Genomic DNA, 25,950 nt, shown 5'->3' with positions numbered 1-25,950 from the left:
TGTCTTGTGGTGTGATTTGATTTTGGTTTATGATCTTATTGCTTTTGTTAAAAAGAAATTTTAAAATACCAATTCACCCCCCCCCCCCTCTTGGTTAGCTTGGGCCAGTTCTATAAGGCTTAACATACCTAACGAACTTTCATATAAAAGGATGAAGGGTTCTCTGCCTACACTTAGAGGCTGTAAAAGGACTAAGGGTTCTCTGTCTACACTTGGAGGGTGTAAGAAAATGAAGGGTACTCTTCCTACACTTGGTGGGTGTAAAAGGATGAAGGGTTCTTTACCTACACTTAGAGAGTGTGAACAATCGACAGTTTTCTGCCAACACTTGAAGGGTGTAAAAGGATGACGGTTCTCTGCAGCATCGAGTAGTGGTGGAAGAGAGTTTTTGTGAAGGCTTCTTGGCCTTGCTTTGGGGGCAAAAGGAGAGACACTTATGATAATAGTACAATTCCTGAAGTGGGAGACTTTAGGGAGTGGATGTAGGTCGTGTTTGACCGAACCACTATAAATCTTGTGTCATTTTATTTTGCACTACTTTTTATTTTCTTTATGTTTTTATTTTTATCTATGGTTGGAAAATCATTTTTTAAAAATCACTAAATTTAAATCAATTTAAGAGGAAATTTTTTAAATTACCAATTTACCACCCCTCTTGGTTAGCCGTTGGGACATAAGCTTAGGTTTAACAATCTAATTCATAATTAACAAGTTTCAACAAGTGGTATCAGAGCTTTATTTCAAAATCATAAGTTTAGACTACTTTTTGATTAACGACCATGGCTATATTTGGAAACTGAAACACACCTGAAGGATATTCGATAGCTAGACCTCCTTTGTTTGATAATATCCCTTTTAATTTTTGGAAAATATGTATGTTTGTATTTTTACAGTCACTTGATTATCGCATGTAGATCTTAGTACAAGAAGGGTATATAAAACCAACTAGACTAGTTGATGGCATTAGAGTAGAGACACCCTTTGTAGATTGGACTGTAGAAGAACATGACTTAGCACAACTAAATGCTAAATATTTAAATAGTTTCTTTTGTGCACTTAAGTCAGAAGACTACAAGCGGGTTTCCACTTGTAAGAGTGGAAAGGACATATGGGATAGACTTTGTATAACATATGAAAGGACTAATGAAGTTAAATAATCAAGACTTAATATCTTTTTACATGACTATGAACTATTTTGCATGAAATCCAATGAATTCATTTCTCACATGTACAAAAGATTCACACAAATAGTCACTTCTTTGCATGCACTAGGTAGAGAACTAACAAATGCTAAAATGGAAAATAAGATTCTCCATTATTTGCCTACTGCTTATGATGCAAAAATTACTGCTATATCAGAGCCTAAAGATTTAAATGTTTACTCTATTAACAATCTTATTGGATCACTAATTTCTTACAAGCAAGAAGTGAGTCAAAAAAGGATTGATACAGGTGAACCGCAAAGGGAGAAAAACATAGTACTTAAAGTGGAGGTGTCGGAAAGTGATCTATCACAACCTGAGGATGAAGACGACATCGTACTGATGACTAGACAATTCAGAAGCTTTCTGAAGAGGAAGCAAAAGAGACGCTAGTAATGGAATCGAGGTAAGTTCAATAGGAATGTTAAGGTTTCAAATGATGTTATTTATTATGAGTGCAGGAAACCTGGACACATTAAGTCAGAATGCCCAAACCTCAAAGCCACTCCTAGAAAAAAAAAAGGTAGAGGAGAAATTAATGGTGAAGAAGGGAAAGAAGAAATTTCAAAGAGCTTTCTAGGAAGACTCAGCTTCAGACTCGTCAGAGTCTGAAAAGGAAGAGGAAGTCACCAATATATGCTTGATGAGCGATAATCTTGATCAGTAAGATCAAGAAGAGGATCGCTCTCACACAAGATCTCATGAGAGCATATGGTACCTGGACAACAGTTGCTCAAAGCATATGACTGGAGATACTGCACAATTCATATTACTAGAAGCAAGGAGTGGAGGCAGGGTTACACTTGAAGATAACACCACAAGGAAGGTGGATGGATCAGGTATGATTAGAAATCTTAAAAACTTTTCTATTGAGAATATACTACTTGTATAAGGCCTAAAGCATAATCTATTAAGTAATAGCTAGCTATAATAAAGGATACTGTGTTAAATTTTTCCCTACGAGATGCATATTAAGCTTGAATAGTAATGATATTTTGCATGGTATATGGGTAAATAATGTGTATATACTATATTTAAATTATATCGAAACTTCTACTTTTTGTTTAAAAACTATTTCTGATGAGTCATAGCTTTGACATAGGAGACTTTGTCCCTCTAGCATGAAAAACCTTAGGAGAATTATCCGAAAGAACTTAGTGAGAGGTATACCAAAACTAGACTTTACTAATGATCACCTTTTCGATGCTTGTTAATTAGAAAAACATGTGAAATCCTCTTTTCAATCCAATAAGGATCTTAGAACAAGTAAACCATTGGAGATTTTATATATGGATCTTTTTGGGCCAATTGGAACTGTAAGTCTAGGAGAAAAAGTATACAGATTTGTAATTGTGGATGATTTCTATAGATTCACATGAGTTAGATTTCTATATCATAAGAGTGAATCATTTGAAAATTTTAGAAAATTTTTGACTTGGATTCAAAAGAAACTAGGATGCGAGATTTTAACAATTCAAAGTAATCATTGAGGAGAATTTGAAAAAGAAAATTTTAAGGATTTTTATAAGGAGAAAGTGATTGATCACAATGTTTTTGCACCTAGAATTCCTCAGCATAATGGGATAGTTGAAAAGAAAAATAGAACATTAATAGAAGCCACTCGAGCCATGTTAGCAGAATATTCACTTCCTAAATATTTTTGGGCTAAGGCGGTTAGTACAGCATGTTATGTTCTGAATAGGGTGAATGTTAGATCAAACTTAAATAAAACACCCTATGAGTTACTAAAAGGGAGAACACCTAATTTGTCACATTTGTATGTTTTTGGATGTAAGGTGTTCATACATAACAATAAAAAATCTATCTTAGGAAAATTTGATCCAAAATCAGATGAAAGAATTTTTATAGGATACTCAAGTGTTGGAATATCTTATAGAGTATTTAATAAAAGAACTTTTGTAATTGAGAAGACCACACATGTCGTATTTGAAGAATCTAAAATTTTGGAAGAGCCGATTATTGAAGAGGATGAGATAGAGATTAACTCCTAAAAGATTAAGAAAATAAATTTGGATAAAAACTTGGAGATAAAAAACCCGATGCCTAGAGATTTGAGATTTTTTAAAAACCATCCAAAGGAATTAATTATAGGTGAACCTAGTGAGGGTGTTAGGACTAAGCGTGGACTGAACAAAGAAGTCAATCATTCAACATTTATTTCAATGATAGAACTCATAAATATTGATCAAATACTTTTAGATGAATTTTGGATATTGGTTATGCAAGAAGAATTAAATCAATTTGTAAGAAATGAAGTTTGGGAATTAACTTTAAGGCCAAAGGATCAAAGTGTAGTTGGTACTAAGTGGATATTCAAGAACAAAATGAATTACTCAGAAGTAGTCATTAGAAATAAGGCTAAATTGGTGACTAAGGGGTAAAATCAGATTGAAGGGATTGATTTTGAGGAGACTTTTGCCCCTATAGCTAGACTTAAAGCAATTAGGGTTTTGTTAGATTTTTCCTATTTTAAAGGATTTTAATTATATCAAATGGATTTTAAAAGTATTTGTTTAAATGGGGTGATTAAAGTGGATATTTATGTTGAACAATCTCCAGGCTTTGAAAATTCTAAATATCCAAATCATGTTTTCAAATTGAAAAAGGTATTATACGGAATGAAACATGCACCTAGGGCTTAGTATGAGAGGTTGAGCATCTTCCTACTTGAGAGATCTTTTGAAAAAGGAAGTGTGAACACAACTCTCTTTTTGAATAAATTGGGAGAGGATATACTCATTGTATAAATTTATATTAATGATATCATCTTTGGATCTACAAATAAAAATTTTTGTGATGATTTTTCAAAAATAATGAGGAGTGAATTTGAGATGAGTCTAATGGGAGATTTGAGTTATATTTTAGGCTTTAGCATTAAGCAAATTGTGGAGGGTATATTTCTTAGTCAGTCAAAATATATTAAGGAAATTATCAAAAAGTATGAAATGGACAAAGCTAAACCTTTTAGTACACCTCTGAGTTCCTCAGTTTAGTTGGATAAGGGAAAATCTATTGATTAAAAGAAATTAGGGGAATAATTGGATCTTTGCTTTACTTAACAGCTAGCTAACCCGATATCATGTTTAGTATTTGTTTATGTGCTAGATTTTATACAGATCCAAAAGAATCACATTTGACAGCAGTGAAAAGGATTTTAAGATATCTGTTGGGAACTAAAAACTTAAGAATTTAGTATCCTAAGTTTAGCTTTCATTTAAAATAATTAGATATTCAGATTCAGACATTGTAGGTTGTAGGGTTGATAGAAATAGCACTTCTAGAACATATCAATTTATTAAAAATTCTTTAGTATCTTAGTCTAGTATAAAATAGAATTTTGTAGCCCTATCATTGTTAAAGATGAATACATTGTCTTAGAAAGTTGTGTGGCATAAGTACTTTGGTTGAAACAACAGCTGATTAATTTAGGATTAACAATAGGCATTATTCCCATTTATTGTGATAACACTAGTGCAATTTATATTTCTAAAAATTTTATTCAACATTCAAGAACCAGATATATATACATTATGCATCATTTCATAAGGGATCATGTATCCAAATGTCAAATTGAACTCAATCATGTTTCAACTGAAAATCAACTTGCAGACATTTTTACAAAACCACTAGCCTTTGATACTTTTAGTACATTAAGAACAAGGCTTGGTGTGATTGATTTGAATGCTTAAATAAAGGTTTCTACAACATTGATATGTATTTTTTAGTGTGCATTTTGGATTTATAATTTTTTTTGTATGTGTTTGTCAGTTTTTGTCCGTGTTTACTTTTGAAATTTTTTGTATGTTTGGTTTATGTACTTTCACATCAAAATTCATATTTTTGAGCAATGGTATGAAAATTTCTAAGTGTGACATTCGTCTGTACGAAAATATCTTCGTACGGGACGAATCCTGTAACGTATTAATTATTTCGTTGAACAGTCTGCATGCAATTTTTCAATTTTTATTAACATTCGTCTGTACGATCCATAAATCGTCCGGACGATGTGTATGCATTCATATGTACGCACGTAGGCAATTATACGGATAAGATCAATTTTTATTTCTGATCGTACGTACGAACATTCAGTTCGTACATACGAACATGTGGCATTTTTGTGTGAGAGACGTTTCAAACATCATAAAAATGATCTTAAATAACTGATCATCCAGGACGAACACTTGTTCGTCTGTACGATCATTTGGTCAAAAGTCTGTATGAAAGGATGTCTCGTAACTTGCATGTTTACGAAAAGCCGTTTCATTTTTGGACATAATCATTCGTACATACGAAATTTTATTTCGTACGTACGAACCCTATATTGTACAGGACAAAATAATTTTCGTGCATACAAAAGTTTGTTTTTTCTTTAAATTGAAAGGGTTTAGAACTCGAACTTCATTCACTTCAAAAGCCTTTTCAATCTTCTATTCCCTTTGATCTTTTTAATGGCGAGTTCAAGCAAGAGGGTTAGGCATGCTAAAGAACTGACTAGGGGACCTTCCTCTAGAAATTTAGGAGAAAACTTTCTATCCAAAGAAAATGAAGAGTCTTTTCCTAAGTTCATATGCACAAAAATCACTCACTCTAGAGCCCTTCTCCAGGAACAACTTACTTTTAAAGTGATGGACCTTTTTGCTTCTATCCAGTTTGCTCTTATTTTGATTCTAATCCATCTCTACAACAAGGAAATATTTCACTACTTCCTTGCAAACATGTCTTTTAATTCTGACCAGAGTGTGATTAAATCTTATGTTTTTAAGAAGAGGGTTGAAATAACAAAGGAGGATTTGGGGATATTTTTAAATATAAGGACTCAAGATATTAGAGCCCATACATTGACCTCTTCCTCCAACTATGACTAGACTGCGATAAATCAAGTTATTAGAGGGATTAGAGGAGTAGATTATATGCCTAAGATGGCCTCTCTTAACCAAAATGCCCGAATCATCCAGCATGTTCTTTGTACCTCTATTATTCCTAAAGCTGGTGATCGAGTGAATATTACACCTCTTCTTTCTACAGTGACATATCTGATTATGACTAGCCAACCTATAGATGAAGCCCAACTGATCATTGACTAAATGTATGGACTTTTTGAGATTGACCATGTCTCCCATAAGAGAAAGAAGAATATAGCTATAGGACATCTTGTGATCTATATTTTAGAAAAAAAGTATGAACTAGTTCATCCTGTTCAAAATCTAGAGGAGCCTGTCTACTATAATGATGGATCATTCTGAGAAATCTTCAATAAAGATGCTCAATTTGAAAATATTGACTCTGAGGAAGAAAGAAGAAGATATCCACCCGCACCTGCTGATAGTCAAAATTTTTAGGATATGGTCCAGCAATTTGATCATCTTGAGAGCCACTTTGATCAATATTTTGAACAGATTGAAACTCATCTTCAGCAGTAGAACTTTCAATATCAACAGGATATGGGTTGGGTTATAGGTCAAATTGAATCAGTCAATATGAATATAGCTATGATGAATAGCAATTTTAATATATTCAACCCACCACCTCCTTCAGATTAGGGTCCCTCTGAGTAATTACTATACGTCTTTTATGATTCTCTCTACCGGCTATGATGTGATGAGATTGTTAGTTTTTATATTTTTTATATTTTATGAGATGTTTGGTGATTTTTAGTTTTTATGTTTTATGTGTTATGAATATCTGTGTATTGATATCATTCATGCTCAATGTAATATCATTCACTATGATATCAATAAAAATTATCCTGTCTTGTTTTTAGTGATTTTGATCTCTTTCAGAAATGTGTGTTAGCCTATATGATTATCCTTAAAATATTGATCTAACAAGTGCTATATTTTGAAATGTAATACACAATTGAATTTATTAGAAAATCTAATTTTTAAAAAAATTTAAATTGTGTTATAACTCGATATAATTTAGGATATCAATCTCATGTCTCTTGGTAGACTAATATTATTTTAATATTATTATTACAATTTTGATGTTTTATTATTTTTATCTCTTTTTAATATAAATATTGTTATACTTAGAAAAATTTGAGATTTTATATTATCGATTCTGGAAAGATCAAGTAAACACTTGAAAATGTACAAATGTATAAAAATCAAAAGAATGCGCAATGGTTCGTAAATTGAAAAATATGCACAAACTTAGCCTACAAATAAAAAAAAGATCCACAAAGTGTGCCACAAATATTGAAAAGATACGCAAAGCGCCACAAGTATATAATCTTTCCTCAATCTTTTAATCTTTAAATTCAAATCAATTTTATTTTGTATTGAAATTTAAAATATACAAATTTTACATTCATCTACTTTGCAAAGATTTTACTTATCTTATTGTCTAAACTAATTCATGATTTTGATATTTTTTTCTTGTCTATATTATATTTATACTTAAATCATATGAATCTTTTTATTTCTCTAATGACATTAATTTTTTTATTGCAAATATAACTCAATCTCTTTATAGATCAATTATCAAAGACTTTTCATATGACTCCTTACATTTCTGTATTTGTTCGTTTCTTCTTCTCTTTCTATTGTTGTCAAAAAGGAAAAGAAATATTATTTGACATTTGTGTGTAGTTCGTACTTTTGTGTTTTTTTTTTGTTTTTTTTTGTTTGAGTGGTTCAATGTTATTATTTTTGTGAGTGAAAAACTTTAAATTTAAAAAAAAAAACTATGATTAGTTCAATAATAATACCCCTTATTCTTACATTCTTATTCATTTAAGGAGAGTTTAGGAGAAACTCAAATTTATACAAATAATAATTATTTTGCCATCATCAAAAAGGGAGAGTTTGTTGAGAATAGTTGCTACTTAGCTTTGTATGTTTTATATTCTTGCAACTTGTATATTTTTGTGACTTCAAATATTATTATTTTCTCCTAACATATTTTAGAAGATTTATTTTTGCTCTTGTGTGTACTAACATTTCAGGGAATTTATACTCAAGATTATTGAAGGCTTCAAATCAAGATCTGCTTAGAATATTTTGTAACTTAGAGTCTGTATTTTTCTTTTATTTGAGTCTGAGAGAGTGTGAATATAATTGAGGAACTTATCACACACACACACCAGGGGAGAGCTTTAAAATTCACAATTTTATAATAATGATTGTACAATACGAACCATGTTCGTACAGGACGATCTGGTTAGTTATAATCCCCAAAGAGCAACAGAACGAACAAAGCGGGCAAAATTTTTTCTAAGTCCTGATCATCCAGACAATTCTGACCCATTCGTCCCAGGACGATGTCCTCTGGACTTGTGCTTTGAACTGTTCGTCCAGACAATTTAACACATTTGTCCCAAGATGATGTCCTCTGGACTTGTGCTCTTGAACTATTCGTCTAGACGAACTAACCCATTCGTCCCAGGACGATGTCCTCTAGACTTGTGCTCTTGAACTATTCGTCCAGACGAACTAACCCATTCGTCCCAGGACGATGTCCTCTAGACTTGTGCTTTGAACTATTTGTCCAGACGATTTAACACATTCGTCCCAGGAAGATGTCCTCTGGACTTGTGCTCTTGAACTATTCGTCCAGACGAACTAACGCATTCGTCCCAGGATGATGTCCTCTGTTCTTTGAAATTGTGGTCCGTCCTGCATTTTCGTTCCAACGAACCTTGAGAGTAACTATTCGTACAAGACGAACCATGTTCGTACGGGACAATGATCGGATACGAAGGTAGTTCGTACCAATATACATTGAGTTTGTATACAACAGTTTTTATACTATTCGTACGTACGAAATGAGATCGTACGGGACGATCATAAACGCACAGATTTGAAAAATTACAATTTTTGGAAGGTTTTCGTGTCTTTCTTATAAAATGTTCACTTAAGACTGTCATGAGATCTTTTTGTCATTTGGTCTTCGTGCATACTAAAGGGAAATTGAAGAAGAGAGTAAAGGCTTCTCCGCCTTGCTGTGCGTGCAAAAGGAGAGACACTTGTGGTATTAGTGTAATACCTAAAGTGGGAGACTTCAGAGAGTGAATGTAGGTCGTGTTTGACCGAACCACTATAAATCTTGTCCTTTTATTTTTCGCTACTTTTTATTTTCTTTCTATTTTTATTTTTATCTATGGTTGAAAAATCATTTTTAAAAAATCACTAAATTTAAATCAATTTAAGAGGAAATTTTTTAAATTACCAATTCACAACTCCTCTCTTGATTAGCCGTTGGGACATAAGCTTAAGTCTAACAACCTAATTCATAATTAACAAGTTTCAACATGCCAAACTGCCTCGAATCCCTAAATTATCGCTATGAAAAAAAATACATACATATCACTTTATTTCATGATATTTATATATCTAATACCTAAAATATTAATATTACATACCTACCACCTATAAATCATCCTGAACAAATAATTTGCAACTGCCTTTTGGGTTTAGCAACGAAGCGCCTAGGCAGCCCAACACACTTGAATGCCGGACCAAAAATGTAACTAGCATTAAATCATATTGTTTTTTTATGCCCGAGCACTACAATTGGGCACCTGGATGTTGTTCTTACTATTTCCCTAGGCCCCAAAAATCGCTCTTGGCGGCATCTGCCATAACTAGGTAACTAGGGCCACTAGGCACAAGGCCAAAAATTACACCACTCATTGCCAGAAAGATTCCAATTTCTCATTTAATGCGTCACGCATATAAATTGTCAAAAATCCCATTCGCCTGCATATATGAAAGTATTTGAATTCATTTAATGAATCTTTGAATTAGAGCGACAATAACTATGAAACAAAAGATCTGAGCCAAGATAAAAATGCATACAAATCTTATAAAATCACTACACCAATAAAACTGTATGTGCCACTCCAACAATATACTTAACATAAATTTTTCAATAAGAGTTATACCAAAGAACATGCTTTTAAATCCTATATTTTCTGCTCTGATGTCCAATGATTATATTTTAATTGCTATCTTTTTAATCAAAAGTGTTATATATTTTATTTTATTAATTCTTTATATACTTTTTCTCTAAAAACAGCAGCACGACAGTTCCATATTTTAAAGCCAATACAGTGCATCATTGAGGATTAATTATTCTTATTATTCTTTATTTTTTTGAAAATGCATAGAGATTTAGGTTTCATTTTGGACAGCTTTCTTCTTGCTTTTTAAAAGCGCTTGCTAGTACAAAAAATTTTGAATTTGAAATTTTTTTAATAAAAAACTATTTTAAAAAACAATACAATACAAAATTGTCCCAAAGGAAACCTAATATCAGTGAAACAGAACTTAATAATGAACAGCATCCACGATCTTATGACAATTCAACGAGGACCAACTGCTCTAACTTCTAACCAACATTTATTTGTTCTTTCGGGTTCATACTGTCTCTGAAATATGTTGGACCCTAAAGCAACTATTTAAAAACAGATAATACTAAAATCATTAAAACTCAAATAAGCAAAGCGCACAACTAATAAATTTCCGGTTCTTAAGCACAAGATGTTTGTTACACATGGCAAGCCACCATTCTCAAGACAGAAATGCACAGTAAAATGAAATAAATACATGAGCAATAGACATATAAAAAATATAAGCAGGCACTACTGCTACTTATTTTCTCAATAATCATATAACAAAAAAGAAGCAAACTAACATCTCACAGGCTTCCGTCACAACTGCACTTGAACCTGGGGTAGAAGAACGCAGAAACAATTAAAAGCATGAAAAACATAACTTGCATTTTAATTGTCAATAGAACTACAAGAATCAGCCAAAAAAACCATCCTAGTCGAACTATACGTCCAGCCACCAACCACAACATATCATTGCATCGATTTGCAGCTTATCAGCGGGAGTTTGAAACCTGCATGACGCAAAAACAGAATGAGGTCATTATTACAGGAAATAAAACATGTACTCTAGTCAATTTTCCAAAGCAGGAAAGCATAAGGCACTTTTACAGTTTTAACTGATTTTGGGATGTTGAGAGGCTGTCGATATTTGTCGCCATTTTTAATAGTTGATAAGTGGTATCAATGTTACATTCATTCTTTAATAGTTACATGCGTAGATAAAAAGTTTAATGTTCCTTATTTATTTTGAATGTCGCGCCTCAGTGCAATTTGACCCCGTAACGCATCGAGGCGGGAGCTTCAGCAGTGCTCTATGAGGCTTACGCCTCAAATCAAGGCGCGCCTCGCCTCACTTCAGCAAATTAAATAGCAGCTGTTCTCTAGATGTAATTTCGATCACGGAAAAATGGAAAATTCACGCAAGTTTATAGGTGTCCAACTTGGATGTCGTGCCCTGTACATTCTATGAATTGGTTGTGATCTTGGGATATCTTTATTGGTCACTGAGGTACCATTAGGGAGGTTGATTTTGGGTTTTGAAGTACGATCGAGAAGTTCACCCTGGCCTTCTTTATAAGATTTTGATTTATGTTACCATCTACGTTCTATGAATTCCTATTTATTTGTTTGGGTTTAGGCTTCTGATTTCACAAACAAGGACTGCTTGAAGAATGCTGGTTATTCTAAAATATTTTGGAGATGTTCCCTTTGGTTCATTCGTTACTTCGAGGTTTCTTCACATATTTTGGGCCTGGTTCTCTTACCTTCAAATGTTGTGATACCTACTAGTCGGGATAGTGAAGAGAGGGCAATGATAAAAAATTGTATTTTCTTAGTAGCGACCTTCCTGCTCAGCATGCACAGCTGAACTGTTCTTAGGTTCTTCAAATTTGCATTGTTCTGCAGTCTTGTTCCAAAATTTTGGTTTCTGAGCCATGGTTTTCTTATCAGATATGTTATCAGAGTTGAACGTTAAAAAGTTTACATCTTGATTGCTTGGTCAATAAAATTATACTTCTGTGATTTGTGGAACTACACTTTTTCTTAAATGTATTTATTTTAGGTATTGTTTGGGGACAATTATAAACCACTATTTTTTTCGCTACTTTCAATAAATTTTTGCTAGAAAATAATTTTTAAAAAGTAGTAAGAAAGCTGTCCCAAATGAAGTCTTAGTGGTTCCTCTACTTTATTTTAGCTGACTCTTGTACTACTTTTTTATTACTTCAATAAAATTGAGCTATGCTAATCATTATTCCTAAAAAAAGTAGTAATCCTATTAAAGGAATCATTAAAGGCACAGTTGAGAATATCCTCTTTGCAGTCAGGCAGGCATGAAACCCTCCAACTGAGCTATCCTCAATGGATACAAGGCAGGTTATGGAAGCTAGTGCCACATACCATACTCAAAATGTTGAACCACATAGAGCCCAAGTCTTTACAATCTTTTTTTTATTCCCGGGACACTAGGATATATCTATATCCTATACTATTTCGATTTGAAGTATGAACGCACCATGCCCTGATAGCTTTCAATTATAAGGAAGAAAGGGGGAAAAATCATTTATTTCAACTATAATAACGAAAAACGTTAAGTTAGAATGTTTAAAATGAACAAGAAACTTAAAAAAGACAATAGACAAAGACAAAAATTCTTACCTAGCATTCTATTGAGATATAAACACCCCAAAGTGCTCCAGGTCAAAGCTGAAGATCACAGAGGGTCTCAGATGGGCCTACACACGTAAAGGTTCACATTGTGGATGAAAAAACAATACAGTCAATCAATCAGAGCTTAAAAAATAAATGCGGAACCAGATGGTTAACCTTGAGCTGCTTATTCAAATATAGGTAAACTTATATATACTTCATTGGCCAAAGTTCATCTCTGAGTACCTGCTAAGTATGAAATTTGAAGCAAATAAATAAATGAAGCAATTTTAAATGCAATAACTTGAAGTGCGAATTGGCAATATCTGCACTCACCTACGAGGCTTGTTTTGACGTTGACCAAATTCATCATTTACAAACTCTTCACATATTAAATTGAAGTTAATATTTCTATAAATAAAATGGCAAACAAAACATTAAACTAAATAATAATAGAAAGTAATTCATGATAAATTACCATTTTTCTGAGGAGGTTTCAATGCATTAGCAGGTTTAGCTCCACCAGTTTCTTTGCTGAATTAAAAAGCAATCATAAGGCAATAGCATGAGCATATTTTTAGAAGATATAACATGGAGACAGGAATGCAAAAAGTACTGTAGAAACTGTGTGTGCGTGTGTGCGCGCGCGCGCGTGTGTGTGTATATATATATATATAAAGCAATTAGAAGAGAAGATAAAGAAGCATGTATTACAAAAGGATTCATGGTGGTTAAGAAATAGAGATAGGAATGTGACGGAAGCTATAGCTGCTTTCAGTAGCATATGACCTAGCACTAGTGAAAAGATATTTAAAGAAATTAGAAGAGCACATAATTCCCTTCAAAAGTGGAGCAGCAAAATAAAAAATAAGATTCTTTTTTATACAGAATGAAAGTAAATTCTAGTTGCAAAGCCAACAAGAAATGTTTTGCAGAAATTTGACTGCACAATAAAGAGTTGTTTCCATGGATATGTATATCCTAGGAGAATAGAGAAAATGATCAAAACACAACCCAAAGATAAGATGGCATACCAATTGACCATTAAAAAGACTCTAAATTAGAATTAAGAAAGATAGGGTTGAGTCTTACTGGTGCTACTAAATTGAAAGAGGGACCACATTGATGCCTTGGAAGAGATAGTGGTCAAGAAAGAGTGTATCTCGAGTCATTCCCTACACCTTTAAGTTAAAGGATTAGCAAGTCCTCGACGAAGCTCCTACCAACATATAGCCAGCTTACTCAGGAGTTGGTCAACTCAACAAAGGTCTAATTTGCCAAAATACTCGAAACAATAGCTAAATGAATAAGCTAGAAGCAATAGAGCTAATAGGTTGTTTCTAAACTTAACAGATTGTTCTTAACTTGATAGTATGCCAGAAATTCCAAAGCGACAGCTACTGACGCATTTAAAGTTTTGGACTAAATCCATCAATTTAACATTTCATCCTTAGGGGGTATCAATGCGCCCATAAATAAATTGATTTTTCAACTAAAATCTGCACCTCAACAAATTGTATTTAATGCGTGAAAATAATCAAAATAGTCCCTTGACTCTTTATGAATGATCAAAATGATTCTCAACTATAATAAAGGACAATTTTGATCCCTCCACTCCTTAAAGAGGAACCAAAATAATCCCACCACCAACCACGAAACTTTTTTTATTTTTTAAAGGGATTTGAGGGACAAAAATGATCATTTAATATAGTTGGGGATCATTTTGATCATTTATAAAGAGTCAAGATACAATTTTGATCATTTTCTCTATTTAATGCTTAGTAAGTCGTCAGCATTCTTATTGAAGGGAGTTTCCCTCCCTCCCCTCCATGTATATATATATATATAAAGATAATGAGGGGGCACCCTCTTTCAATGCACGCCAAGCCTAAGCATGATTATCAACATAGCAGGTATAAGTCCTCGGGAAGTTCCTCTCAACCCATAATTTTTTATGTGACAAGCAAAAGGGTAATGGGTAATTTTATCACCAATAAATAAAGGGGTTAAAACGAGTTGTCAAAATTTCAAGTGAAATGTAGAGTTTTAAACTTTTTATGCTATCAAAATATCATCAACCGTCACATGGAAAAAGTCTCGACTTTCAAGCATTTTTCCTACCAATAATGTGGTTTAAGCATTTTCTGGTCTTTTAATTTTTTGCTTAAAAACAGAACAGAAAAAGCTAAAATTCATTGTAAAAGAGTGAAGAAAATTAACTAAAACTAAGTGAAAAAACGTCTTTTGATGAGTTATATCTCCAATAAAAAATTCATTATCAAATAAAGTATTAACAAAATTTGGATATTCGAAACTACCATAAATTATAAAATTGCCATTAGGTTTTAAGAAATTCTAATAATTCACAAAAAACTTTGAAAATTCTAATTTTTTTATGGAAGCATCCATCGCAGGCCATCAAATTGTCAAAGTCCAAATTCCAGACAATTTTATAACTTTCAAAAGTCCTAAGAATCCTTGTTTTACTAGGAGATTCAATTATGGGGAGAGCCTCCCTTCAAAGATATTTGTCTCCATAAAAAATAGCAAGCCCAATATTCATTCAAAAATATAGATATTTTTAAATTCCCAAAATACCCTTGCCCCTATTTTTATCCAAATTGTAAATAGAGAAATTTTATCTCATCTATTGAAATATAAACTTGAAAATATAAAAGACACAAGTATTGTCGATAGTCTGACTTGGGAATGTATGGAGTATACAAATAACTGTCATCAACACCAAATCTTTTAGGCCAGTTGCAACCACAACCAAATCTTCATCATATGGTGGTATCATGACCCTTTCAATAGTTTTGAACTGATATCATAAGACCCATTGACCCTTCATCTTCCAAAGGTCATAAATTTATACTTGTAGCTATAGAATACTTCTCAAAATGGGTAGAAACCATCCCACTAAAAGAGGTAAAATGGGAAAATGTCAGGTAGTTTTTCAGAGATCAAATTGTATACAATTTTAACGTACCTCAAAAAATTATTTACTATAATTGTATGGCTTTCACAAGTACAAAAATAAATAGATTTATTCAATGCAACCTGATACGTCTTGGTATAAAAAACATCTAACAAACCAAGAGAAATTCGGCAAGCCGCAAATTTTTATTGATAATAAATGAAATACAAACAAGCAAGAGAGGACGTTCTCTCCCAAATTCTAGACACCACTACCCACACAAAAATAATGGACATCAAACACTCAATAAACTTATCAAAGGCATTATCCTAAAACCCTAGATAACTCCTGCATAAATAACCCTAGAACACAATAACATAATTAAATACTTTCTAAACAATTAAACATAATTTAGGAAACCTTCCTAAAAAATTAAATACTTCCTAATTAGTATAAATTTAATTTAGAAAACCTTCCTAAACAATTTAGACATAATTTAAAAAACTTTCCTAAATCAATTAAACATAATTTAGAAAATATTTCTCAACAAATTAAATATAATTTAGAAAACCTTCATAAACAATTAACATAATTTAGGAAACATACATAAACATTTAAACATGATTTTGAAAACATTCCTAAACAATTAAACAACATATCCTAGATTTTTCCTCCTCAAATAATGAATAATAGCTTCTATGGGTCCCATAAGGTGGACTCCCCCTGACATACCAATACTCCCGTCCTTAAAAGCTACCTTGCCCTTAATGTGGAACGAAGGAAACTGCTGCCGAAGAATATTTTTCTAGTTGCAAAAGAAAATGGACTAGTAGTTGTAATATTGGAATGCATTTCCTTGTTGGATCCATGTGAAATAGTTGTAGCAGGTTTGCTGCTTAAAATTCTATCAATAATATGTTTATGTGAAACAACAAAATATTTTTCTTTCCATTTCTCTTTTGTGAAGAAACTCTCAAAATGCATGTCAGCATAACTATTACTGACTGTTTTGAGTTCTGAATTGACAAAATCTCCAACGGTAGAAAAATGTTCTATTATCTCAAAATGTTTTACAGATTGGACAACTTTCTTTTATTCTGCACTCAGCTTATCCACCAAGACTATGTGAACTTGAAGAATAAAAAGAATCAACTGGTACATATTTTTTTAGTTTTCACTAGAGTCTCTTCATTATCTTGGCTTATGAAGTCTTGATGCTTGTAGCCTTTGATTCCATTTTTATTTTCTTTTAGGAGATTTGCAGGTGAATCAAGTTCTGCTAATGCAATTTTACCATTCACATCCAAGGATACTTCAGTTGAATCTTTCTCTACACCAGGGACAACATTCTTTATCATTTCATCCCCATCAATCTTGCTTGGTGCAACTCTCTGATCTTCTCTCGACATATTACTGTTGTGATTTCCCCTTGTTTCCGATGGAGCCTTCTTAGCTTGATTCTTTAACATTTGTTTCATCATCTCCTCGAGATTTTCAAACCTTCCTTCAATCGCCTAAATGATCTCATTCAACAATACCATATCCGTTTGTATTTGTCTTACTTTCCCCTCCAAACACTTACAAAACTCATCAATGGCATGATCCTAAAACCGTAGATAGCTCCCCCTTAAATAACCCCTAGAACATAATAACATAAATAGAACCTTCCTAAACAATTAAACATAATTTGGAAAACCTTCCTAAACAATTAAACATAATTTAGGAAACCAGTCTAAATAATAAATACTTCCTAATTAGCATAAACTTAATTTAGGAAACCTTCCTAAATAATTAAACATGATTTAAAAAAAATCTAAATAATTAAACAACTTATCCTTGATTTCTCCTCCTCACATAATGAATAATAGTTTCCCTAGGTCCCACAAGGTGGGCTCCCCCTAATGTATCACAACTAAATTATTTAGTGATATTCAACTATATGCTACCACACGACATACTATATAACCAAGCTTTCAACAAAACATGAGTCTTAAAAACCAATAAGAAAGAATGGCACAATAAGTTAGCAGAGGTATTGTAGGCCTATCATAAAACATAACACAAACCTACATGTTCCACAACTTATACACCAGATTTCGGTTCCAAGGCTATCCTTTTGTTGGAAGTTAAACTTCCATCATTATGTGTTGCCTTAATCTGCAATAAAAATGAAAATCCGAATATTTGCCTCAAGCGTGAAGAGCTAAACAATCTAAATGAGCTCAAGTTGTCGGCTAAAGTTTTAGAAGTAAGCATGCATAATAGAGCTCCTGAAAAACTAGTGAGGGCCAAGAACTTCATTGCTGGAGAATAGGTCCTAGTCCTAGGAGACCTTATCATAACCCACTATCACAAATGTGGGAAATTCAAACCAACATGAGAAAGAAAATTCATAGTTCAAAAGATCTATGAAGTAGGATCCTATTTGTTAATCGATACAGATGATTCTTATCCAATGTTTCCCATCAATAAGAGACATATGAAAATAGGGCTGCAAGCAAACCAAATGTTCGACGAGCTACTCGTTGTTTGGTTCGATTAAAGCTCGTTCATGGTCGTTTAATTAACTAAACAAATAAACTTGAACAATATTTTAAATACCTGATTCTTAAATAAACAAGCTTGAACACTAATCTGTTCGGCTCATTTATGTTAGCGAACAACATCATTTGAAGTTTGTGTACAAGCTCGACATTAAGCTCGATTCATGTTCGATTTTGAACTCGTGAATAAGCTTGATAAAAATAATTAATATTTGATTATAGAATTAATAAATATAAATAATATAAATAGAGTTCGACATTAAGTTCGCGAACATGCTCGATGTAATCGTTTGTTAGGAAGCTCGATAAAGCTCGTTTGTTAAGTTAATGAACATCTAAAAGTATAGCTCGTTCATGTTTGTTTGTTTAAAGCTCGATAAGCACTAAATGAACGAACATGAACTGAACATGAACCGAACATGAACACTCATTAATTTAAATGAACCAAACATGAACACAAACAATAAAGCTCGAACAAACATGAACCAAACTTGAACAACCTGATATTAAATGAGCACAAATATGAACACTCACATACTCGGCTCGGCTCGGTTCGTTTGCATCCCTATATGAAAAAGTATCATGCTTGATGGCACTTCTTATTCAAAGCTAGCTTCATGAGATAATATGCGCTAATTTCTAAGGAAACATTTATGTACCAGTACTATTATTTGGAAATGCAATAAAATATCACTTATGCATCTGCTCTCTCTATGAATGTCTATGTGATGTAGTTGTGGAACTTTTTTATGTTACCTTAAAAGCTGTTAAATTTCTGATTAGATCCTAAGACTAGTTCTAGATTATCAAAAACCATGACGTGAAATATAATGATGATTAAATAAAATGAGAGAATATATGGTCTCATATTAAGGTAAATATCCCCTGTCAAATGGTTCCAATCTTCTAAAAAGATAAAAAGAGAGACTCATACCTCTGTCATATTTAATCTTCTCAGATGGTCTTCGCATTAGATCCAAAGCAACAAACTCGAAGCTAGTGGGACCCCATACGTATTACTGCCATGATCAAATCAAATGTGATGTGGATAAGTTTCTTCTCTATATGAGTTCTATCAGAAGCTAATTTCATTTGATCCGCGAGCAGAGTTGCTTGCCAGTTGGAACTCGAGTGGTTAATAGTATAAGTCCTACTTCAATAGACGAAGTTTGCAAATATTCTACCAACAACTATATCATGCTATAATCTCATGTCTCACAATTCGCGAGCAAATGAACAATTTGATATTGCTAAGCATCACCTATCTCATTTAATAATTAAAAATTTCACTCTGGTAGGTCTTAGGATAGGGTAGGGTCCGAATTAACAAAACAAAGGTTAACTGATGGTTGTGATGTCTCACACATGTTAGTTTCGTATCTGAGTCCTCATATCACTCTCCTGAGATCTAAAGGTATCAAAAGGTTGTCCTCATGAGAACCTTTGAGAAGCTAATGCAGTCATGCTTGCAGAATGGTGACTCAAAGGTAAGCCAAAATTCTCCAGCGGATATTGCAAACTCAATATGCCTTTTGTCTGAGTTGGTCACATGTCCTACATGTTCATCACTTTATTAGGATCTCTACTGAAAGGCCAGCTTGAGGATATGAAAATTTATCCACTATCTTATGGTTTGATCACCTTGAAGCATGAATTTTCTTCCATAGTGAATACGTGAGTTCTATCTCCAATGTAAGAGAACTTGGCTCATCCTCAAATGGAGAAAGTCATTTTTTAGATATATAGGATTTTCCACTTTTCCTCCAATGGAGAACTAGACTCATCCTTTGATGGAGGAAGTCATATCTCATGCATAATGGTTCTTCCTCCAATGGAGGAGAAAATGACTCATCATCCAATGGAAGTATTTATCTTTTAAATACTTTGATTCTTCCTGCAATTGAGGAGAACTAGGCTCATCTTTTGATGGAAGAAGCCATTCTCTATACCCTCCCGCTATGCCTCTAATGGAAGCAAATCAAACTCATCCACCAAATTGAGAATATCATCTATCATATGTAACGGTTTAACCTTTAATGAAGGAGAATTAGACTTAAACATGCCAATAGAATACGTCATCCTTTCTGTGTAATGGCTCATCTTCCACTGGTAGAAGTTATATTTTACGCATTGATTTTGCCTTCCATGGAGGAAAAAAACTCATCGTCTAGTCGAGGGGCTCATACTTCATACCCTTGTTTCTACCTCCAAAGGGGAAAACCAAATTTATCCTCAAATGAAGGAATTCATCCTAACATACTTTGATTTTGCCTCCAATGGAGAAGAAAAAGACTCATCCTCCAATAAAAGAGGTCATTTCATATACTTTTGGTTCTGCCTCCAATGGAGGAGAATCAAATGCATCCCCCAATGGATGAAATCATCTGTTATACCCTCCAATCCTACCTACGACAAAGAGAAATCAAATATGTCTAACTTTGCAAATGTCTGTTTTTTGGCATCAACTTAAGTCAATCTTGACCTAGACTTTTATGAAGAATGTTGGAGTCATTCGTTCACCTATTCTAGCCATTTTATTCTACCCTAAACTAAATTACATCAACCCTAATAAACCTATAGATCCCTATGACTTCAAGCTTTTGGCCTTATCAAATCTCAACCTTATGACTAAGTTTTTAAGGCCCATGCCCTTACAAGTTAGATCTAGGGCTTTCTCTGAGACCTGGGTGTTTAGCACATACTTAATAAACTTATTTGGACCAACCTAGGCCCATCGAAGATTATCATAGTTCAACCTACTCAATGATAGGAGTCAACCAAGCCTTTTGGCCCACCACAAGGAATAGGATTATCCTAACTTTGCAAATGGGCAGCCCTAAGTCCTTTCATATCACTTAGGAGCCCAATAGGCCCACTAAGGCCAAGCCTAAGTCCCTTAACTAGTTTTTTGGCTTGACCCAACCAACATAGGGTCAGCGGGTCAACCCAAAATATTAGCTCCCCCTAGTCTTGGCCTAGTGTACACTGAGCTATCTTAACATGGTCTCCATAGGTTCTAGCTTAAGCATAGGGACCTATGAACTTAAAAGGTCCACCTAAGTCCAACTAACCTTCCATAATGAACCCTAGGTGTGGTTGTGCCCTAATGGGTCACCCAACAAACTAGCCCACCTGGCCATAACATAATGGACCCCAAGGTAAACAACCCCAATTCTTATGAATCCTAAACTCAATCGAGTCACTAAGGAGTCCTAGGACCCACCGTGATCTAACTAGGTCAAACCAAATCAACCATAAGAGATATTTTCGTAATCCTAGTCAAACCTAGGGAATTGGAGTTAATTGATCTAATCTAAAGTACTAGGCAGCTAACCATGTTCTTTAGGAAGCCTAAAGTCTAGCTAGTCGTCTAGAAACGTAAAGGGCCTATCTTGGTCAACCCAAGACAAATGGCTAAACACAAGCATTCACCCTAGGATTATATAGTCAAACTATGTTATGTGGTCATATGGAGTTCAACCAATTGCACCCTTACATCCAATATCAAGCCCACATCTATGAGGACTCACCAAACATAATTGGGGACCGTCAAAACCCTAATGGCCCAATCAAACAAATCCTTTCTAGGAGCATTTTGAATCCCCAAATACCATCAAACCCTAATGGGGGCCTACATAACATATGTTGGTGATAGACGGAATCAGTCTCCTTAGCCAACCAATGCCATGGAAGAAGCCCTCTAGACTATTAAAACATCATCAAGAAAATTTGAAATGATGGGCTTCGATAAGTTAATTCTAAAATAGTATTAGATGTGTGGATCCTATGCTTCTAATCATTGTGATAGGTGGCTTAGGATGAGTGCAACACCCTAGATGATTTGAGAAATTTTATTGATAGTGTGGACAACGAGAGAGGATCAACCAAAAGCTTAGGTCAAATAAGCTCTAAAACTACCCCAAGGGTTTCACCATCAGGTTGCGGCATGGAGAGGAATTTAGAGCATAGATCTTCTTGAAAGTAACATATGTTAGGAGGTGTGATTTGTAGTTTGAGGAGAGCCAAAAGGTTAAGGCATGTGTAGCAAAAGCTACACCAAAATTAGGTCAATGTGCCAAATTTGAGTTGATGTTGGCTAGTCTTAAAAAATGTGCTTGGGTAATGAGTCTAATGGTGTCTTAGGAAGCTAAGAAGATCGCAAGTACCAGGGGTGTAAATATCAGATCTAGAGTTTTTGATGCAAACAAAAGTTAGGATTGAAAAGAGCCAAATCTTCATTTCTTATAACATAAATATAAAAAGCAAAAATTACAACTTAAAGAAACTTTTCATAGATAAATATCAGACTTGACACACCGACTCAACTAAACTTTCAACTTACAAAAATTTTAAGAGAACAAGGATACAAATGGAGTGGTGACTTGTGGAGAGAAGAAAGAGGTTAGAAGTCTAAGACGAAGTACAAGAGAGAAAGGCTTCTATCCCTTTCTCCGACAAGCTATAAAAACCCTCAGGTTTTGTTCCAAAAATTATTACATATCTATTCTTAAAAACTGTAGAAAACAAACCCTTAAATAGGGAAAAGGAGCCCAAAAGACATCCAAGGCAGCCGCCCAAAACAGCCAACCGGAACAAGGGAAGAAAAGCCAGCAATTACGGCTCGGTTGAAGCACACCCGAACAGCCACAGAATCGGGAAAGCCAAGGGACAATAACAGGACCCGAACAGCCAAAGCCAGGAGAAATCGGGAAAGCCACATAAACCTTAACAGCCACCAAAAAGACAGCACCCCAATCAGCCCCCATCCTCCAAACACCAAACAGCCATAGACAAATGGGCCAAGCCCAATAGAAGAAAAAAATAGCCCACTATTAAATGCCCATTTTGCCTACATCAGTATTTCATTAGGACCAAACAAGATTGGACAATGATGAAAACGAGAGAACAAGACTAGATCAAGGATGTCTTGTTTTGTCCAACTACTTGCAAGAAGTTTAGAGATTTTTTTCTTACTATAAGAGAAAGAAAACATATAAAACAATGCCATAAAATTTAGAGAATTAAAAGAGTTTGAAGATAAATAAGCAAAATATAAGGAGGATACCTAGGTATATCACTATGAAGAACTCAAAAGTGGTCAGACATAAAACACAATCAAGAGAGATTAGCCACCAAGTACACATCAACAGAGGTCAGGCACTAAGTACACAACCTTGAATTTTCACTCTAAATTTTTTATCAAAACACCAAAAGCTTCTTTTCTTATTCATTCCAGCAATATTTAAACTATTATATCAAATTCTATAATTCAAAATTAAAAAAAGGAGGAAATTAAATTTGAAATATTCATCTTCATTTATGGGTACTTCTGTATTGATAGAATCCCCTCTTGAAGAAGTTTGATGGAGGAGCACCTACAATTGATTAGAAATATCATGTACCAAAGGGACAGCAACATCATTTGGAGGTTGATTAAATTCTTTAAATTCAATGATATCCTTGATATAAAAATTGAACTAATGAGTATGACAGATGGTAAATCAGATGGTATGTATTAGGTTTAAGTTTCATATTGAATAGGCCACAAGCCCTAGCTTATAATTTCTTATATTTTGATAATGAATATCTCTTATGATGAATATGATCCACCACATGATCACCTTCCTCATATTCTTTAAAATGACAACTATAATTTACCATTCCAGCATAATTTACATTACTTCTAGCCATTTGTTCCTTTACATCAGTACAAAGGGCTTTATAATATTTATGAATATAAAAGCATTATCAAAAAATACATGATTCAGAATGCTAACAATATCAATGGATCTCTTTGAATCATTAACACAATCATCTCCCCTAGCAATAGAGTACCTAATAACCATCAGTTGAAGTTGAACATTATACTTTTATCAGGTTTTGGATGGATAATAGAATAGGATAATGGAGTGCAATTGGAGAGGTCTTTTATGAGCTTGACAGGTAAAAGTTTAATATTTTTCTTTATTATGTTTGAACAAATAGGTATTCTCCTGCCCATACTTATCAACGAAGAATGGAGCACCACGACGCAAAGTTACCCGTGGAACCATGGCGCATAGCACACGGCGCAACGCGCGCCATTTTGAACACGACGCAATATAAAAAATAATTATACAATCATTATATCGATCCTATTTTAGAGTATCAATCAAGTTGGGTAAGGCTTTGTTCAATATATTTGTGGTCCAAAGTCCAAACCATTAAAGAGATCTTGAAGTTCGTCAAAATTTTCTACTAAAATAAAGTCTAATAAAACTTAACTAGATTATTTTAATCATATCAAATAATTTTAAAATTAATTATTACATTATTTTAGAAATTAAAATATATAAGTATTAAAAACTATTTATAATTATATTAAAAAATCCCTAAAACTCAAATTGTGCTAACTGTGCGCCATTGCGTTGTGCGCCATGCGCCATTGCGCAGACATGGTGCAAATGGCGCGCGCCAACTTGAACATGTGCACCAGGTCATGCAACAGGCGCCGTAGGTGCGCCACGCCATGCACCATATGGCACGCACTATTATGTGCCATTGACAAGTATGCTCCTGCCAGAGGAATAACACCCATATCAATGAACTATGATTGACCTTTGTTTATAAATAGGACATCACAATAAATTTTATCCTCATAGCTCTCAATATGAAGAGGAACTAGACACCTATGGAACTATTTGAATGCCTGATTTACAAAGAATTTGAATTAAATCATACCAAATGCCAAAAAAAGAAAATTTGAATCTCACGGTAGCCTAAGCTTCACTTCATGGCATTTTTTCCCATTTTTCCTTAAATCCTAGATTTGCTAAATTTGATTAATCGGTGGATTTACGAGATTTGGCAAAAGAAGCGGGCGAAAGAGAAGAAAGATCGTTATCTCCATCATCACTTCTAAATCGACAGCAACAACATCATAGTCAAAGGAGATGAAGAAGCTTTCTTTAGCAACTCTATCCAAACTATAGTTCACAAAAATTTACCAACGTGGAAGCAACAAGAAAGAAATTGCGATGAGGAAAAGCAAAAATCCTAGACAAGGTCTAATAAGATTAAAGGTTAAATAATTTTTGTAATATTTTATTAATTTAATACTTAATTAATGAATAATTAATTATAATACTAATATATAATAATTATAACTTAATTAATCTATATGTAATTGATAAAATTTTTTATTTTGAATCAATAATATTTAATAATATAAAATAAATACAAATAATTTTTAATCTCTATCATGCTAAATAATTTTTAAAACTTAAGTACTCAGAATTTAATAAATTCAAATTTATAAATATGACTTTATTAATCTAATTAGAAATATAATACAATTAGTATAGTAAGTATGATTTGATTAATCTATTTATGAATAGTGTATTTAGTAAATAAATAATAATTTATATTAATTGATAATTAAACTAGATTAACACTGTCATTGCCAGGTCCCAAGTCCTGGATGAGAAAAGTGGAGGGTTGCGTTAGGTAGTCGACAGCCAGCGTAAAACTTGTCGAACAATAATGACATGAATCCTTTAAGAAATTGTGTTAATGCTAGGGCGTCCCCTGGAAGCGACGCACTGTATGGCCTGAATACAGTGACAAGTGTGCAAGGGCCGCTGCACCGGCGCCCGGGTGCAGTGTTAAATAGGCAAGGGTTCCCACATCAAGGACGAATGTGGGCAAAGAAGCTAGTCCATGAAACTAAAATTAGGATAGGAACTTGGAATATAGGTTCTCTTACAGGAAAATTAATGAAATTAATATATATTATGATTCATA

At 33.5% G+C, this 25,950-nt stretch overlaps 1 protein-coding gene across 3 annotated transcripts in view; it reads right to left on the bottom strand.

The window, feature by feature from the left end:
- Positions 1-10,655: 10,655 nt before the first annotated feature.
- LOC110103923 (protein MLN51 homolog) overlaps positions 10,656-25,950 on the bottom strand; it is a 53,547-nt gene continuing 38,252 nt past the window's right edge. Inside the window, exons 7-12 of one of the 3 annotated variants that reach the window (XM_028694925.1) lie at positions 13,187-13,242; positions 13,045-13,090; positions 12,886-12,954; positions 12,718-12,794; positions 11,020-11,069; positions 10,656-10,893 (exon numbers count right to left, since the gene is read on the bottom strand). In XM_028694925.1, coding sequence (XP_028550758.1) covers positions 12,927-12,954; positions 13,045-13,090; positions 13,187-13,242 — 130 coding nt within the window. In that variant the 3' untranslated portion in view covers positions 10,656-10,893; positions 11,020-11,069; positions 12,718-12,794; positions 12,886-12,926. Of the gene's footprint in view, positions 11,070-12,717; positions 12,795-12,885; positions 12,955-13,044; positions 13,091-13,186; positions 13,243-13,800; positions 13,890-25,950 lie in introns of those variants that run through there. The other 2 variants (XM_020832814.2, XM_028694926.1) reach the window with 2 other exon arrangements.

This window comes from Dendrobium catenatum, unplaced genomic scaffold, assembly GCF_001605985.2.
Source record: "Dendrobium catenatum unplaced genomic scaffold, ASM160598v2 fragScaff_scaffold_595, whole genome shotgun sequence".
In the NCBI taxonomy this organism is placed as follows: Eukaryota; Viridiplantae; Streptophyta; class Magnoliopsida; order Asparagales; family Orchidaceae; genus Dendrobium; species Dendrobium catenatum.
The sequence above is the reverse complement of the archived record's forward strand: the minus strand, read 5'-3'. Positions and strand labels throughout refer to the sequence as shown.